Here is a 17,380-nt window from a genome sequence, read left to right as displayed (position 1 = left end):
TAATTTTTTTAAAAAGAAGTACCTGGAGGATTACAAAAACATTCTCATCATTATTGGATTTCTCAATGCATAGTTTAATTACTAGTCATTAAAATCACTTGTATAAATGATATTAATGATTTGCTTATACAATAACATCAGTATTATCAATCCATTCCTACTGATATATTGAACACGTGTATTTCAATATATTTTAAAGGACCTGAGTTTCACTTTCACAAACTTTACAAAGTTTTAATTTATTGTGCTTCAAATCTGACAATTAAAGTGACAAAATTTCATGTCACATTTTAAGTTCTTATTTAATTTTAACAATTCTGAAAATACACATCATTATATTTAATCAAGCAAATAGTAACTAAGCAGAGAGTAATTTGTTTTTCCTATCAAAAGATAAAAGAAATGAAAAGTTGAAGTTACTACACTTGAAGCTTAAAATAATCCCACTGGACTTGGGAGGCTAAGGCAGGAGGATCATTGTTCAAGGCCAATCTTAGCAATTTAAGGAAACTTTCAAAAACTGAGTGAGACCCTGCCTCAAAATAACAAAAGTACTGGAGGTATAGCTCACTGGTAAAGCGTCCCTTGTTTCAGTCTCCAGGAAAAAATAATAATAATAATCCTCATTGTAATTACCTTTAATGTCTTTTCAATAGCACCATTCAATGATTACAAAATAATTTCTTCCTTAAAAATTATTTTTTCATTTGATAAAATATATAGTATGTATTTATTAATGGGGAATCTCTTAAAAGATAATAAATGCTAGAAGTATTTTATAAAATCTTGTTGTATTTGTACTTCCATATGTCCAATATTTCATTTATTCTCTGTGTATCCTTAGTGTACCTTAAGAAATATAAATAATTGTTAAGGATGGCTCCATATGGAAAAGTCTCAAAATAAAAGGCTATTTTATCATCTTATGGGATTACAAAAAAAAATTTCAACAGCTTCATAATTAAGTTAATCTATAAAATACTTGTATTTTCAGTTTTCTACCTCATAAGAATAGTTTGAGCCATTTGTGGTGGTTCACAACTGTAATCCCAGTTACTTCGGAGGCATTCGGAGGCTGAAACAGGAGGATTGCAAGTTCAAGGCCTGTCTCAACAACCTAGCAAGTCCCTGTCTCAAAATAAAAATAAAAAATAAAAGACTGGGGATACAGCTCAGTAATATAGCACACCTGCATTAAATCCCCAGTATCACAAAGAAAAAAAGAAGAAATTAAAGAATGGCCTGACCAAATTTCACTGAGCTAATCCTTCAGGAATAGGATAAATCAAAAGATTTATTTACCACCTGTTGACAGCAAAAGCCATCTCCTATGATATAAGGCCTCATACTCACGATAATCAAATCTGAAAAAAGAAATTGAACTGAATAGTCTTTTCACTTAGAATACTCCTTACATGTTCCATTCAAAGAAACATTCCTCTATATAAATAAGCTCTTATGACAGGTCTATTAACTGAATGAAAATGTAGAAAAACTAAAAGAAATACAGGGCTGTCTTTCTTCATCTAAAATCTAGATTACTTTTTATTATCTTTTACTCTCCTGACAGTTCCTTGGATATAAGAAAAATATGAAAAAGTAGTAAACCTCTCACTCCTTTCTTCCACAACAAACCATCCCCATCAGACTAATCTAAAACACTAGAAGAGACTTTTAGTTGATCACAGAATAATCTATTTTCAGGAATATTCCAGATTGTCACTGTATTTAATTTACTGACTAAAATTTTACTCTGCATGAAACATTGAAAACCAAGAAATATACTTTCAAGAATTTAAGTCATTAGGGATTTCTGTTTCTGGTCTAAAAAAGGGTAACAAGGACCATATTTCCTCTGCTGCCTGAAACAAACAAACCACAAACATATTTAAATATATAGAAGAATTTTGTTAAGCTATGTCACAGTTATAACAAAGTGCAGTAAGAGTCGAAAGATGGGAAACAAGATAAGCTCTACAATTACTACTTTGAAAGGCTTTCCAGGCAACAGGGTTATAAGAAGGAGCTTAAGTGGAACCTGCAAACAAAGTTGAAGAGAAAAATCTGAGAGACCAGAGAGACCATCATAGCTAGATTTCATAGGAAAGGCTACCAGAGAAGACAGAGAAAGGATATACAGAGAGAACCAAAGAGACCCATAAAGGGCCCCATCAAGCATTCAGTTGAGTAATGATCAGTGAACAAGCATGTAAGGGAATATTCAAGGGAATAAAAGATAAAGGGGAATAAAATGTCTGAAAGGAACTAAGAGATGAGCAGATATTCCCACAACCAAAAACCAAACAAAATCATAATTGATGGGACACGGGCTAAAGTACTCAGAAAAATTTTTCTTCATTCCAAGAGAATAATTAGTGGTAAACTGGGCATTACTCCAGAGCCACCTAAAACACCATAAATGCAAAATGCAAAAGTATCAAACTGTTTCCATATAACTGAACTGTATCACACACACACACAAAAAAAGCTTAAAGAATAACAGGAATACAAAAATAGCCAACATCCAACAGTTAAAACTTAACAGTACCTGATATCACCTAAGATACTAGACATTCAGAGTCAGGAGAACACATACCATAATGAGAATAATCAATCAAATCCAAGCCAGAATAGACAGAGATGTTAGAATTAGCAAAGCAGGACATCAAAACCTTATGACTGTATTTCATATATTCAAAAAATTAAGAACATGGAAGTTATCAAAGAGAAAGTCTCAAATTGAAATTCTAGACACAAAAAAAGTATATCTGAGATGAAAAAAATACACTGAATGGTATAAACAGCAGATTTGATGTTGAACAATAAAGATTAGTAAACTTGAAGGCATGGTAACAAAAAGTATACAAAATGAAACCCAGAAAGAACAAATTTTGATTTAATGAAAAGAATATAAGAGATCTGTACGACAACTTCAAGCAGCCTAACATATTGGTAAAGGAATCCCTGAAGGAAAAGAGAAAGAAGAAGGAATCAGTAAAAGTACTTGAAGAAATAATGCCAATATATCCCCAAACTCAATGAAAAAGTCATAAACTCACAAAAAGCTCAAAAAAAAGATACCAAAAAATGTGAAGAAAAAACACTTAGAAACATCATAATAAATTGCATATAACTTGTGATAAAATAAAATTTTAAAAGCAGCAATAGAAACAAACATTATGCAAAAAATATATACATATACACATATATATTTATATATCATCATTGTTGTTGGAATCAGTGAAAGGGAAAGGCAGTGAAGTAACACCTTTAAAATACCAAAAGAAAAAACTGTCAACCTAGAATTCTATATCCAACATAAAAAAAAAACCTTGGAAAAATAAAGACAAAATTTTCTGCATAAAAAATGTTTAAAATATTAACCAGAACACTTTCATTAAAAGGAAAACTGAATGAATTTCCTTTGAGCAGATAAAATATGAGGCTACATAAAAATTTATAAAAGCACTACATATGGTAATTACATGAATAAGTGTATAGTTTATTCCTTTTTTAAATATTTTTTTAGTTGTAGTTGGACACAATACCTTTATTTTTATGTGGTGCTAAGGATCGAACCCAGTGCCTCACATGTGATAAGCGAGCACTCTACTACTGAGCCACAACCCTAACCCTACAGTTTATTCTCATTATTTAAAACCCCTCAAAGATAAGCTTTTTAAGCAAAATAAATAACAATATACTGTGGGGTTTATAAAACCGGTAAAAGTACAACATGACACCAATAACACAAACTCTAAAGAGAAAAAATTGGAAGTACACTATTGTAAGCTTCTTAATACCATACTTGAAATAGTATAATATCAGTTGAAGGTTTACCATGATAATTTAAAAATCTATACTACAAATCCTGTAGCAATTAATAAAAGACAGAGTTATAGCTATGAAGTCAATAAAGTAGAAAAAATAGAGTCATAAAAAATACTTGAGTAATCAAAAAAAACAATGAAAAAATAAAACGAAAATAAAGACCAGATGAGACAAAGAGAAAACAAAAACCAAGATAATATAATCAACCCAAATCTCATCAATAGTCACATACAATGTAAATTGTCAAAACATCCACCTAAAAGCCAGATTGTCAGGTTGAATAATATAGTAAGACCTAACTATATTATGCCTATTAAAAAAGTACTTTAAGGGGCTAGGGTTGTGGCTCAGCAGTAGAGCGCTCACCTAACTCATGCAAGACACTGGGTTCCATCCTCAGCACCACATAAAAATACATAAAATTAAGGTAGTATGTTCAGTAACAACTAAAAATATATCTTAAAAAATAAAAAAGTACTTTAAATATAAAGACACAAATACGATTTAAGTTAAAGAGTAGAAATATATATGCGTGTTAATACCACCCAATATAAAGTTAAAGAAGCTGGGGCTGACGATATAGCTCAGTTGGTAGAGTGCTTGCTTGCATTCATAAGGCTCTGAGTTCAATCCCCAACACCACAAAAAAAAAAAAAGTTGAAGAAGCTATATTAAGATTGGGCAAAATGGATTTCAAAAGCAAAGAATATTACCAGGAAAAGAGAAGACAATTTAATAATGATAAAGAGATCAATTAAATAAAAGGTATGCAAAGTATGTTCTGGTACTACAAAATAATCTATAGAAACCTCCCAACATTTGAAAATTAAATAGCATACTTCTATAAACTCAAGGGATCAAAGAAGAATATATATATATATATATATTTTTTTTTTTTTTTTTTAACTGAGTGAAATGATAAGACAACATATTCATGGGAATTTGGTGGATGTCAATAAAGCAGTAGCACCTAGGGAAAATTTCCAGCATATGACCTATATGTTAAAAAAGAAACAATATATCAAAACAATATCTCAAAGCAATATCTCAAAATAATATCTCCCTTTCCACCTTAAGAAACTAGAAAATTAAAATCAAAGTAAGCAGAAGTAAAAGAAAATAATAATTATCAAAAGAAAAATCAACAATAGAGAAAAATCAAAGGAACCAAAAGGTGATTTTTTGAGAAAATCAACAAAATTAACAAAACAATCTAGCTAGACTGAATAGGGGGAAAAAAGAGAAAATATACAAATTACCAATATTAAGAAATATAGATGTGATATTACTACAGATTCTATGATATTAAAAGAAAAATAATGGAATACTACAAACAATTTTATACCAATAAATTTGACAACTTATGAGGAAATGGACAAATTCCTTGAGAGACATTGTTATGCAAACTCATTCAAGAAAAAAATATATAACATGAGTAACACTATATTAAGGAATTAAAACTATACCCCTTTTTAACAAATAAAACTGCATGTCCAGATGGCTTTACTGGTGAAATACTACCAACCAATGAAAAATGAAATAATACAATTTTTACACAAACTCTCCCAAAACATGGAAGATAATACTTCCCAACTCATTCCAATAGGCCAGCATTAAGCTAATTTCAAAACCAAAGAAAAATCCTGCAAGAAAAGAAAAATACAGATAATATGCCTAATGATCATAGAAGCAAAAATTCAAAACAAATTTTTTTCAAATCAAACTCATTAATATAGAAAATGGATAGTCTATCATGACCAAATAGGGTTTATCACATAAGTAGAGTTGGGTTAACATTCAAAAATCAATCAATGTAAGCTTCATCATATTCACAAAGAAAGAGAGAAATATAAGCCTAATCTCGATAGATGGGGAAAAAGCTTTGAAAAAGCCCAACGTCTATTGATTATTTAAAAACCAAAACTCTGAGCAAATTGGTCTAGTTGCCATCTATGAAAATACAGCTAACATTAGACCTGACAGTGAGACTGAATACTTTCCCCCTATAATTGAGAACACCAGGAGCCACGTCAGTGAAGCCCACCTATAGTCCCTGGGACTCTGGAGGCTGAGACAGGAGGATCATGAGTTCAAAGCCAGCCTTAGCAATTTAGCAAGGCCCTAAGCAACTCAGCAAGACCTTTTCTCTAAATGAAATACAAAAAAGGCCTGGGGCTCATTGGTTAAGCATTCCTGGATTCAATCCCTGGTAACCCTCCCCCTGCCAAAAAAAAAAAAAAAAAAAAATTGTTGTCTACTTTCACCATTTCTATGCAAAATAATAATGGAGTTTCTAGCCAATGCACTACTTAGAAGAGTGGGGGAAAAAACTTAATCAAGTAAGCCAAAGGGAAAAGGTTAGGAGAAGTACATGATTAGTTCTGGATGAAACAGCACATTGATAAAGGGCACAATGAGAAAACGAAGAATTGAAATTACAGCAGAGAATAAATTCCCACAATTATGTCCAAGTAATATATATGAAGACATCAGTTTCCCATTTAAAAACTAACTAAGTAAATAGTTAGGTGATAAGATACTAGTGAGGATATAAAAGCAAATCTAAAAAACTTACTGTAATGAACATTTTTAAATATTGTTTTTGCTAATTTCAACAAAATATTCTTTGGATAGCATTAACATATTTCCTAATGTAGAGAGGTAAACTACAAACATCTTGTATAAGTATAAAAAAACTAATATTTTCTTCTTTAAATTCTAGTTTCCGTAATCATAGTCTAATATTTTTCTATTAATGTTAAAAAAGCAACAAAAGAACATGTAGCTTCAAAAGCTATAAAATTATGAAAAGAATCTCAAAGGAAAGGAAACAGACCAAGGAAGAACAGATCTATAAGGTTTGTAAAACTGTCATCTGCAGAGAGTTAACTACCTGAACTAAAACAGTCCCAAGTATTATAAATATACTTGTCCCTCTTTGGGATGGACCATTGTGTTTGTAGAAAACCTACTGTCAAAAAAAGTTGGCATTTTTGTGCTTTCCCCTATTCAAAATAAGGCAATGTGTTGCATATCCGAGGAATGGGTAATGTGTATTAATAATAAACTCCTCAAAATGTTTAGTTACAGAATATTATGATTCAATAAAATTTGATAGCTCTTTATCTTTGTAAAAAAAACAACTATGTGTAGCAATGGAGAAACTATATTAAAATTCTGTCATTGATCAATTGCATGCTCTAAGAATACAATTTAGTTTCTCGGGGTCTGAGTTTTCTGCATCAGAAAAATAAAGAAGTGAGGCCAAATCATCTCTTAAATTGTCTTCATTGTCTTTGAAAGTCTGAGATCATAAAATTCTAACAAAATCAAAAGCTAGCTGACACAAAACAATGAGACAAATATATTTAAAATTCAGTGAAAAATTAAAGAAACTTTATCTAAAATGAGGACACCATAAGTATCTTGTTCTTTGGTTAATCACAGGAGTAAATTCTGTTTTCATTTTTTTGATTCACAATAAGTTTAACTATAAGAGAACCGTCATGTTTTCATTTCTGTACCTTGTTTGAACGTAATGACACTCGACCTCCACAACGAGCACAGAACTTTGTTTGGCAATATGAACAGTTATGGCCACATCCATCAGCAAATTTCGTTTTGTGGCAGATACCACAAGTTGGGGCATCACCCTTCTGTTCTTGCTGTTGCTGTGATTCTTCTCCCATCTTCTTAACCTGCTCCTTATACATTTCAAACTGCTGATGAAGTTTTCTGCAGAGAAAACAGACAAGAAAAAAAAAATGGTTTCCCTTATGGTCTCGTAAAAAGAAATATATATGTGTGTGTGTGTGTGTGTGTGTGTGTGTGTGTGTGTGTGTGTGTGTGTATAATTTCATAATTAAAACTACATAGAATGAAAATTAAAATTTAATTTTATGCTTACAGAATAACATCTTGCATGGCACACTACTGTAAAAAATGTTACAATTAGTTATACTTTCTGTTATTCATATTAATTTAAAAACCAATTAATACATGTTTATGCAGGTGTTTCTTTTAATAAGAACTCTAAAATTTCTACTTACCATTTGCAATATTTTTCAATCATATACTTTAAAATATTTATAATGTTTTTCTTCAACATTATACCTTTAAAAATATAGGAAGCTAACTGGACATACATAGTGAAGCCAAAATCTATAAACTTCAAATAAATGAGACACTATCTAAATTGGTATAATCCAAAGAATCCAAACAGAGGGGACACCACTTAGCTGTTAAAAATAAGTAAAATTTTAATAGCCTAACAAAGGGGATTGTACAAACAGAAGTTAACTTTTCACTATAAAAATAAAAGGGTCAAAAAGATGTCTAGAAATGCATATTATTTACTCAAATTAGAAATAGTTATAAAACTTTTCTCTTCCATTGTCTCTATAATGAAAATTATTTTAATATTTACAAAACTGTAATTAGGGCTAGGGTTGTGGCTCAATGGTAGAGTGCTCAACTAGCAAGCATGAGGCACTGTGTTCGATCGTTAGCACCACATAAATATTTTAAAAAAGAAAAAAAAAGATACTGTGTTCACCTAAAACTAAAAAATAAATATTTTTTAAAAATGGATCACTGCTGCCTCTGATGCCACTGCTGCCATTCCAAGGTCACCTGGAAGTCTTCTTTCTGGGTGCTGCTGCCCTTGCCGTTATAATCACTTGCTGCTGCCACAGGAGACACCACTGCCCTGGATGCACCTGACACCAACAGAGCTTTTGACAGTACCCCCCCCCGCACCCCCTCCCCCTGCCGTGATCATCTGGTGATGCTGCCCCTACAGCAGCCACCACTGCAGCTGCCACTGCTACTGATCCTCGGCCTGCTAATAACAACCACCACCACTACCACTGCTACCATAGCCTAGAGGACTGCTGCGGGGGAGACTCCAGGGTTGGTTCCACATGGCTGCACCCACTGGGACACCAGCCAGGTCCTGAGGTTTACCACCACAAGAGGGGACTCCAGTGGAGACCTGTAGGTCCATTGTGGGGGTGCCTGCGAGTTTGGAGGTGTCTGGGGTCTTCCTACTGGGAGTGCTGGTGGCCCTTGTCTTCCTCCTGCATTTCAAGGTTGCTCTTTTGCAAGAGTTTTTGCAAGAGTGTATTCCTGGTTGTCTCTCTGCAAGTAGGAGCAGCATTGAGATCTTGGGACTACAGGTGACTGAGTCTGAGGTATCTGAAGCCCAGAGTCTGTGAGGGCTGATCTGGATCTGGTGATCTGTTGACAGGGCTGAGAAACTGTTGAACACTGACAGAGACGGATTGGCTTTTCATATTTTATTTTTTAATTCACTAATATCTCCACCATATTTGAAACAGGATGCTTTTTATGCATCAGTGTGTGGAGGACACTGATATATCAATGGTGTTTTGCATTTTTTTTAATTTTTTTATCTTGCATTTCTTTTTTCTTTTTTTCTTTTTTTTTAATTTGTTTTAATTAGTTACACATGACAGTACAAGGATCTTGACATATACATTTGAATCAGAAGGGATATAATTTCTCATTTTTCTGAGAGTACAGGTCGCAGAATTACATTGGTCATGCAGTCACATATGGTGTTTTGCATTTTTGTTGTATTCTTATGTCTTTAATTTTTTCTCTTTGTTCATATTCTTCCTCTCTCTCTTTCTTGGATTTTCTTTCCAAATTTTCTGCAACCAACAGCCAATCTCTGTCGACACCTCTTCCACCCTTCTTGTGGATTTTTGCTTCTAGCTTCTTTCTTCCTCCCTCATGAATATCACATACTATACTACCTCTGGTATCTTATTCACCATTTGAAATTGTAAACTGTTTTAACAAATTTTCTCTTTATATTATAGATAGTTTGGTTTAGTGTGAGAAAGCAGTAGATGCCTTAGTGGGAACCATTAGGTTTAAGACTATATATTTTTTACACTGGGTGCTGTTGACACCATTAAAGGCAAGGTGCCAAAAACCTTCAGGGACATTATAGGACTACAGGATAGAATTTATGCTGCCTTAGATCCATACTTTTAGATGGGAAAATACATGAACAACATGAAAAAACAAGGGAATAAAGCACCCCAAACAAATCAAGATGTTTCAACAACAGAAACCACTGATAACACAGTAGAAGAAATGTCCAAGAAGGAGTTCAGAATGTACATAGTTCAATGGACTTATGAAGTCAAGGACAATATAAGGAGTGTAATCAAAGAAAAAGTACAGAAAGTGAAAGATCACTTCAATAAGGAGTTAGAGATAGTGAGAGGGGAAAAAAAGCAGAAATCCTCAAAATGAAGCAATCAGTAAACCAAATTATAAATTCAATAGAAAGCATCACCAACAGACAAAACAACTGAACCTCAGACAATGAAGACAAAATATATAATATTGAAAGTAGAGTTCCCCATGCAGAGAAGATGGTAAGAAACCATGCACAGAACATCCAAGAATTATGGGATAACATGAAAAAAACAAATTTAAGAAGTATCAGAATAGATGAAACAGAAATACAAACCAAAGGAATGCACAATCTTTTCAATGATATAATTGCAGAAATTTTCCCAAACCTAAAGAATGAAATAGAAAATTAAATACAAGAGGCTTACAGGACCCCAAATGTACAAAATTACAGCAGACCCACACCAAGACACATTATAATGAGAATGAATAACACAAAGAAAAAATAAAATCATAAAGGCTATGAGAAAAAAAAATCAAATTATGTATAGGGGGAAAACAATTCAGATCTCAACTGATTTCTCAACCCAGACCCTCAAAGCTAGGAGGTCCTGGAATAATAAATTTCAAGCAATGAAAGAAAACAGATGTCAATCCAAAAATTTTAAATACAGTAAAATTAAGTTTCATATATCAAGATGAAATTAAAACCTTCCATGATAAACAAAAATTAAAAGAATTCACAACTAAAAAGCTTAAACTACAAAACATTCTCAACAAAATATTCCATGAGGATGAAGTGGGAAAAAAAGAAAAAAGAAAAACCAGCAAAGGGAGAAACTACACTAAAGAAAAGTTCAAACTGAGACAAATCAAAAACCAGAAATAAGTCGAAATGACAGGGAATACAAATCACATCTCAAGAATAACCTTGAATGTTAACAGCCTAAACTCATCAATCAAAAAACACAGATTGCTGAAAAGCTTCTTCTCAGCAAAAGAAACAATCGTTGATGTAAATAGAGAGCCAACAGAATGGGAGCAAATTTTTACCCCATGCACGTCGGATAGAGCACTAATCTCTAGGATATATAAAGAACTCAAAAATCTTAACACCAAAAACAAAAACAAATAACCCAATCAATAAATGGGCCAAGGAACTGAACAGACACTTCTCAGAAGAGGATATATAATCAATTAACAAATATATGAAAAAATTTTCAACATCTCTAGCAATTAGAGAAATGCAAATTAAAACTACTCCAAGATTTCATCTCACTCCAGTCAGAATGGCAGCTATTAAGAATACAAATAAAAATAAGTGTTGGCGAGGATGTGGGGGAAAAGGGGCACACTCATACATTGGCTGGTGGAACTGAAAATTAGTTCTGCCAATATGTAAAGCAGTAGGGAGATTCCTTGGAAAACTGGGAATGGAACCACCATTTGAATCAGCTATCTCACTCCTTGATCTACACACAAAAGACTTAAAAACAGCATACTACAGGGACACAGCCACATCAATGTTTATAGCACCACAATTTACAATAGCCAAACAGTGGAACCAACCTAGATGCCCTCCAGTAGATGAATGGATAAAGAAAATGTGGTATATAAACACAATGGAATATTACTCAGCATCAAAAGAGAATAAAATCATGGCATTTGCAGGTAAATGGATGAAGTTGGAGATTATAATGCTAGTGAAGTAAGCCAATCCCCCAAAACCAAATGCCAAATGTTTTCTCTGATATAAGGATGTTGATTCATAATGGGAATTGGAGGGGGGGCAATTCTGCTGTCATATATAACAAATTAGAATAAATTTTAGAAAGAAATTTTTAAAACTGTGCAAAATTTAAAAAATAAGACAGATGAGAAAGGGTTAGTAAACAATAAGAACAGAAGATCCAAGAGGTAACCTATATATGAAATTGGAGTCCCAGAGAAAAAAGAGAAAACAATAGAAGAAATATCTGAAGGAATAATAGCCAAGGATTTTCCAAAACTAATGAAAATAACACCAAATTAGATATAAGAACTCAGAGAATTCCCTGTAGAACAAATATCAAGTAGACACACACACATACACAATGCAGGACACTTCATAGTCAAACTGCCAGAAAAAGAGAAAATGTTGAAAGCAGCTAGAGAAAATACACATTATGTACAGAAAACCAACAGTAAGATTACAGATTACTCCTTAGAAACCATGCAAGCTACAAAACTTCAAAGTGTTGTCTATAAAGCATTGGCAGGAGACGGGTTAAAAAAAAAAAAAAAGGCTAACCTAGGATCCTATACACATTAAAATTATACTTCAAAGTGACGACATAATAAGAACTTTTAAGAAAAATATGGGCTGAAAGAATTCACTGGTATTTCCTCCATTACAAAGAACTTAAATTCGTGTGTGTGTGTGTGTGTGTGTGTGTGTGTGTGTAAAACTGGACATGGACATAGAAATAAATGCTTCTGTTAACAATAAAAGGGTAAGTAGAACAGTTTTTCATTAGTTGTGTTACCCCTCCCCCAAGCCCAGGCAGCACAACATGGAAAGAGATTCTCTCCACTTGAGAAAAGGAAAGGAAAGTGGGCACGTCACTTTACCTCAAACCCCAACACTAAGCCCACCCCAACAAAACACAGTGCCAGGTAGGGTTCTGTGGTTCCAGACTCTAAGTCAGTACCCACAGATTGAGTCAACAGACCTGCACAAACACCAACAGGATCTAACAGCCTCAGACCCTAGGCCTGTCCAGCAGACTTAGTCTCTGTACCCACCTGATAGTCTGACCCAAGAAGCCCCAGCTTCTGACATGCCCCAGCACCAGGTCAGCTCCAAAGACTAGAGATCAAGGCTGGCCCCCAAAGTCCCAAACTCTAAGGTAGTACCCACAGACTAAGCTTCCAAGCCCACCTCAGTGACAGAACAGATTCCACAGCCTCAGACTTTACCACTCCCAACAGACTTGTCTCTAAGTCTGGCCAGACTGACACCAACTGCTGTAGGTTTCCAACATCCCAAACACCAAGGTGGCCTCTATAACCCCAGGATTCAGGACAAACCTAGCACCAGGCCAGCTCATGCAGCCCTAATCAACAGTTTGGCAATTCTTTGATCCAGTCTCCAGGCCAGCCTCTGTGGGTATAGGCCTCAAACTTGCCCAGGACCAGACTAGCATCTTCAGCTCCAGACAAGTATTTGCAGATTGAGCCTCTAAGCCCACTCTAGCACCAGTAAGACTCTGCTAGCCCCAGGCTCTAGGCCTGCCAGGCACACTAGGTCTCCAGCCAACATGAACACCAGGCCAACTCAAGCAGCCCCAACCTCTGAATTGGCTACAGGAACCCATATCTTTGGGCTTACCCAAGCAGAAGACCAGCCCCGCCAGACTTAGGCCCAAGGTCCTCCCCAACCTGGACCAGGACAGGATCTGCAGTCCCAGGTACCAGATAAGTGTCAACAGTAGGCCCACACAGGTGAAGACTATAGGCAGGTCTCTACATTGAATTCACACCCACCCAGCACCAGACCAAGCCCTGCAGCCCCAGGTCACAATTCCACCCTAGGTTTTAAAGCAGCCTGGAGCCAGGTATTCCAAGACTTCAGCCCACCACAGTGCTTTCCACATCTCTTTCATGGTTAGAGAGACAGTTTTCTCTTGAAACTTTTCCCTAGCTGCAGTGACTCTGCCTCTGCCCTAAGGATGACAGGTAGACTGCTGGGAATACATTAGGTTACTACAAGTTCACAGGGTAGAGATTTTACTGCTGTGCTAAACCCAGCCAAGAGATAGCACACCTTGCTCCACACACCAATTAAATTAGCTCAAATTTCAATGAAACTTTAATTTTAAAAAAAAAAATCAGAAGAGACAAAAAATCCCAAACTAACAACTAGGTACTAAGTAGGAATAGCTGGAAGGAGGGGAGCTTAAAGTCCCATTAATGGACTTTCATTCCCACAACAAAAACAAAGAATTAACAAAAAGGCTGTGGACAGGACAATAATGAAGGGTGATCATATAGATCACTCTAGAACACTCTGACAAGAGAAGGCTGTGCCTTAAAAAGACCCACAAATTAGAGTGGAAGAGAACTCATACCCACAGGTGGATAAAATACAACATAGGAATACAAAATACAGAATAACAAGGTAACACTATGTCTTCTAAAGTTCACAATTCACCAGCAAATGACTCCAAAGATATTTAAATAATGAAACACCAGACAAAGAATCCTAGATAATTATTATAAAAATGATGAATGAATTTCAAGAGAACAGAAAAAAAACAACTGAACAAATTAAGAGAGTCAGAACAGGATATGAATGAGGAATTCAGTAAGGGGGGATATTGAAAAAGAATCAAATAGAAATCTTAGAAATGAAAGAGAAAATAAATAATATGTTCTGTTGAAAGTGTCACAAATAAAGTAGACTATGCTGAAGTCAGAATCTCAGAACTGGAAGAAAAAGTGGCTGCCCTTGAACATGCAGACAGTATTAATGAGCTGAGCAGAGGGCACACACCTATAATCCCAGTGACTCAGGAGACTAAAACCAAAGGATTACAAATTTAAGGTCATTTAGTGAGATGCTGATCAACTTAGTGATACCCTGTCTCAAAATAAAAAATAAGATGGGCATAGTGATGCATGCCTGTAATCCCAACTACTTGGGAGGCTGAAGCAGGAAGATCGTTAGTTCAAACCCAGCCTCAGCAACTTATCAAGGCCCCACACAACTCAGCAAGACCCTGTCTCTAATAAAATTTAAAAAAAAAAACAAACTGGGGGTGTGGCTCAGAGGTTAAGCATCCCTGCGTTCAACCCCTGGTACAAAATAAATAAACAAATAAAATGGGCTGGTGATCTAGCTCAGCAGCATTAGGTTCAAACCCCAAAGCCCCCCAAAAAACAAGTAAACATGATTAGAATATGCAAGAACTCTGGGACAACATTAAGACACCAAATTTTTGAATCAAATAGTGTTGAGATGCAGGCTAATGACATAGATAATCACTTCTGGGAAATAATAACAGAAAAATTTCCAAACCTTGAGAATAATGTGGACATCCAGATATAAGACATATCGCAATATGGGACATATTCAGAAGCCCAAATAGACAAAATCAAAAAAGAACCTCCCCATAAGGCAATATAATTAAAATGCCTAACACAAAGAATACGGGCAGAATTTTAAAAGCCTCAAAAGAAAAGCATCAAATCACAGAAAGCCAATCAGCATCACTTCTGATTTCTCATCATACATTCTAAAAGCCAGCAAGGCTTGGAATGATATGTTCCAAATCTCAAAGAAGATAACTGTCAACCAAGATTGCTATATCTAGCAAAGCTATTCCTCAGAATCAAAGAAAAAAAAAATTCCAAGATAAGCAGAAACTAAAAGAATTCATGACTAGTTAAGCTGGCACTACACAAAATACTTAAAGAAATACTACACAAAAAAGACATCATGGGAGTTCATAATCTGCTTGAATCAAATGTATGAAATATGATATGTCAAAAGCTTTGTAATGTTTTGAATAACTAATAATAAAAAAATAAATAAAAAATAAAAATTTTTAAAAAAATAAAAAAAAAAACACTTCCCAGAGCTCACAGACAAATCTCATTTAAAGAGCAGCTAAACAAATTAGAAACAGGACCTAATTAAACATCAGAATAAATCCAAATGGAAAAGAAAACATTTATCCATAATAACATTGAATGTACATTGTCTCAACTCTCCAATTAAAAAACTTAGACTGGTAAAAAGAATTTAAAAACAAGATCCAACCATATGTCATTTACAAAAGACTCACCTTATATACAAAGTCAGCCACAGGCTGAAAGTAAAAGGATAGAAATTGATATATCATGCAAATGAAGCCCGGAAAAAAAGCAAGAGTAGCTACTCATATCAAAGCAGAGTTCAAGCCAAAATTAATCAGAAGTGACAAAGAAAGTCACTTCATTCTAGTAAAGGAAACAATTCAACCAGACGATATAATAATAATAAATACTTACATCCAAAATGTATAATGCACCTGAAAACATGAAACTGACACTACTTGAATTAAAGAGTCAGACAGACCCCAGTACAATAATACTGGATGATTTCAACACACCCGTCTCAGCAAAAGATAAGTCACCTACACATAAATTCAGTAAAGATTCTTTGGGCCTAAAAAATATACATTAAATAGACTTAACAGACATCTATAAAATATTTCATTCTACAGCCAAATACACTTTCTTCTGAGCTGTTCATGAAACCTTCTCTATCAGACCAAATTTTATGCCACAAAGCAACTTGTAGCAAACAAAACACACAAACACACAATGATATAATTTCTTGCCTCTTATCTGATCATACTGGAATGAAATTAGAAATCAACACCAAAAAAAAAAAAAAAACTACAAAACTACATAAACACATGGAGATTGAACAATATACATTTGAATGATGAATGGGTGATAAAAGAAATAAGGAGAGAACTTTAAAAATTCTTAAAATCAAATGTTAATAGTGATACGACATACTAGAACCTCTGGAACACTTTGAAGGTGGTTCTAAAAAAGTTTATTTTATAATCCCAGAGGCATGGGAGGCTGAAGTAGGAGGATCACAAATTCAAAGCCAGCCTCAGCAATTTAGCAAGGACCTAAGCGATTTAGTGAAACCCTGCCAAAATTTAAAAAAATAAATAAATAAATCAAAGGGCTGAAAATATGTCTCAGTAGTTAAGCACCCCTAGCTTCAATCTTCTCCCAGAAAAAAGAAGAGCGGAAGTGAAGAGCAGGAAGGAAAGGAAAAGAAGAATGTTTGTAGCTATGAGTGCCTACATAAGAAAATCAAGAAGATCCCAAATAAACTACTAATGATGTATCTCAAAGACCTTGAAAAATCAGAACAAACCAACTTCAAAACCAGATAGAAGGAAATAATTCAGATCACAGTCAAAATAAATGAAATAGAAAATTTTAAAAAAATACAAAGTATCAATGAAACAGAGTTGGTTCTTCAAAAAAATAAACAAGATTGACCAGCCTTCACAAAACTAACCAAAAGAGAGAAGACCCAAAATAATAAAATTTAGAAATGAAAAAGGAAAAATCACCACAGACATCACAGAATCCATATGATCATTAGGGACTATTTTTGAAAACTTAACCATCAATAAATTGAGAGAGTACAATACATATAACCTGCCAAAGCTGAACCAAAAGAACATTAGAAACTTAGACAAATGACTAGCATTGAGAGAGAAGCAGTATAAAAAGCCTTTCAACGAAGAAAACCCTGGACCAGATGGATTCTCAACTGAATTCTATCACATCTCTACAGAAAAACTAATGTCAATGCTTCTCC

General features: G+C 34.2%; 1 protein-coding gene across 22 annotated transcripts in view; it reads right to left on the bottom strand.

The window, feature by feature from the left end:
* Positions 1–17,380, bottom strand: part of Rims2 (regulating synaptic membrane exocytosis 2) — a 551,056-nt gene that overhangs the window by 427,128 nt on the left and 106,548 nt on the right. For all 22 annotated transcript variants that reach the window (XM_076836166.2, XM_076836176.2, XM_076836171.2 and 19 more), the window contains one exon: positions 7,356–7,566. In XM_076836166.2, the coding sequence (XP_076692281.2) occupies positions 7,356–7,566 (211 nt within the window). The remainder of the gene's footprint in view (positions 1–7,355; positions 7,567–17,380) is intronic.

Source organism: Callospermophilus lateralis, chromosome 16 (assembly GCF_048772815.1).
Source record: "Callospermophilus lateralis isolate mCalLat2 chromosome 16, mCalLat2.hap1, whole genome shotgun sequence".
Classification (NCBI taxonomy): Eukaryota; Metazoa; Chordata; class Mammalia; order Rodentia; family Sciuridae; genus Callospermophilus; species Callospermophilus lateralis.
Note: the sequence above shows the minus strand (reverse complement) of the source record. Positions and strands in the feature narration are given on the sequence as shown.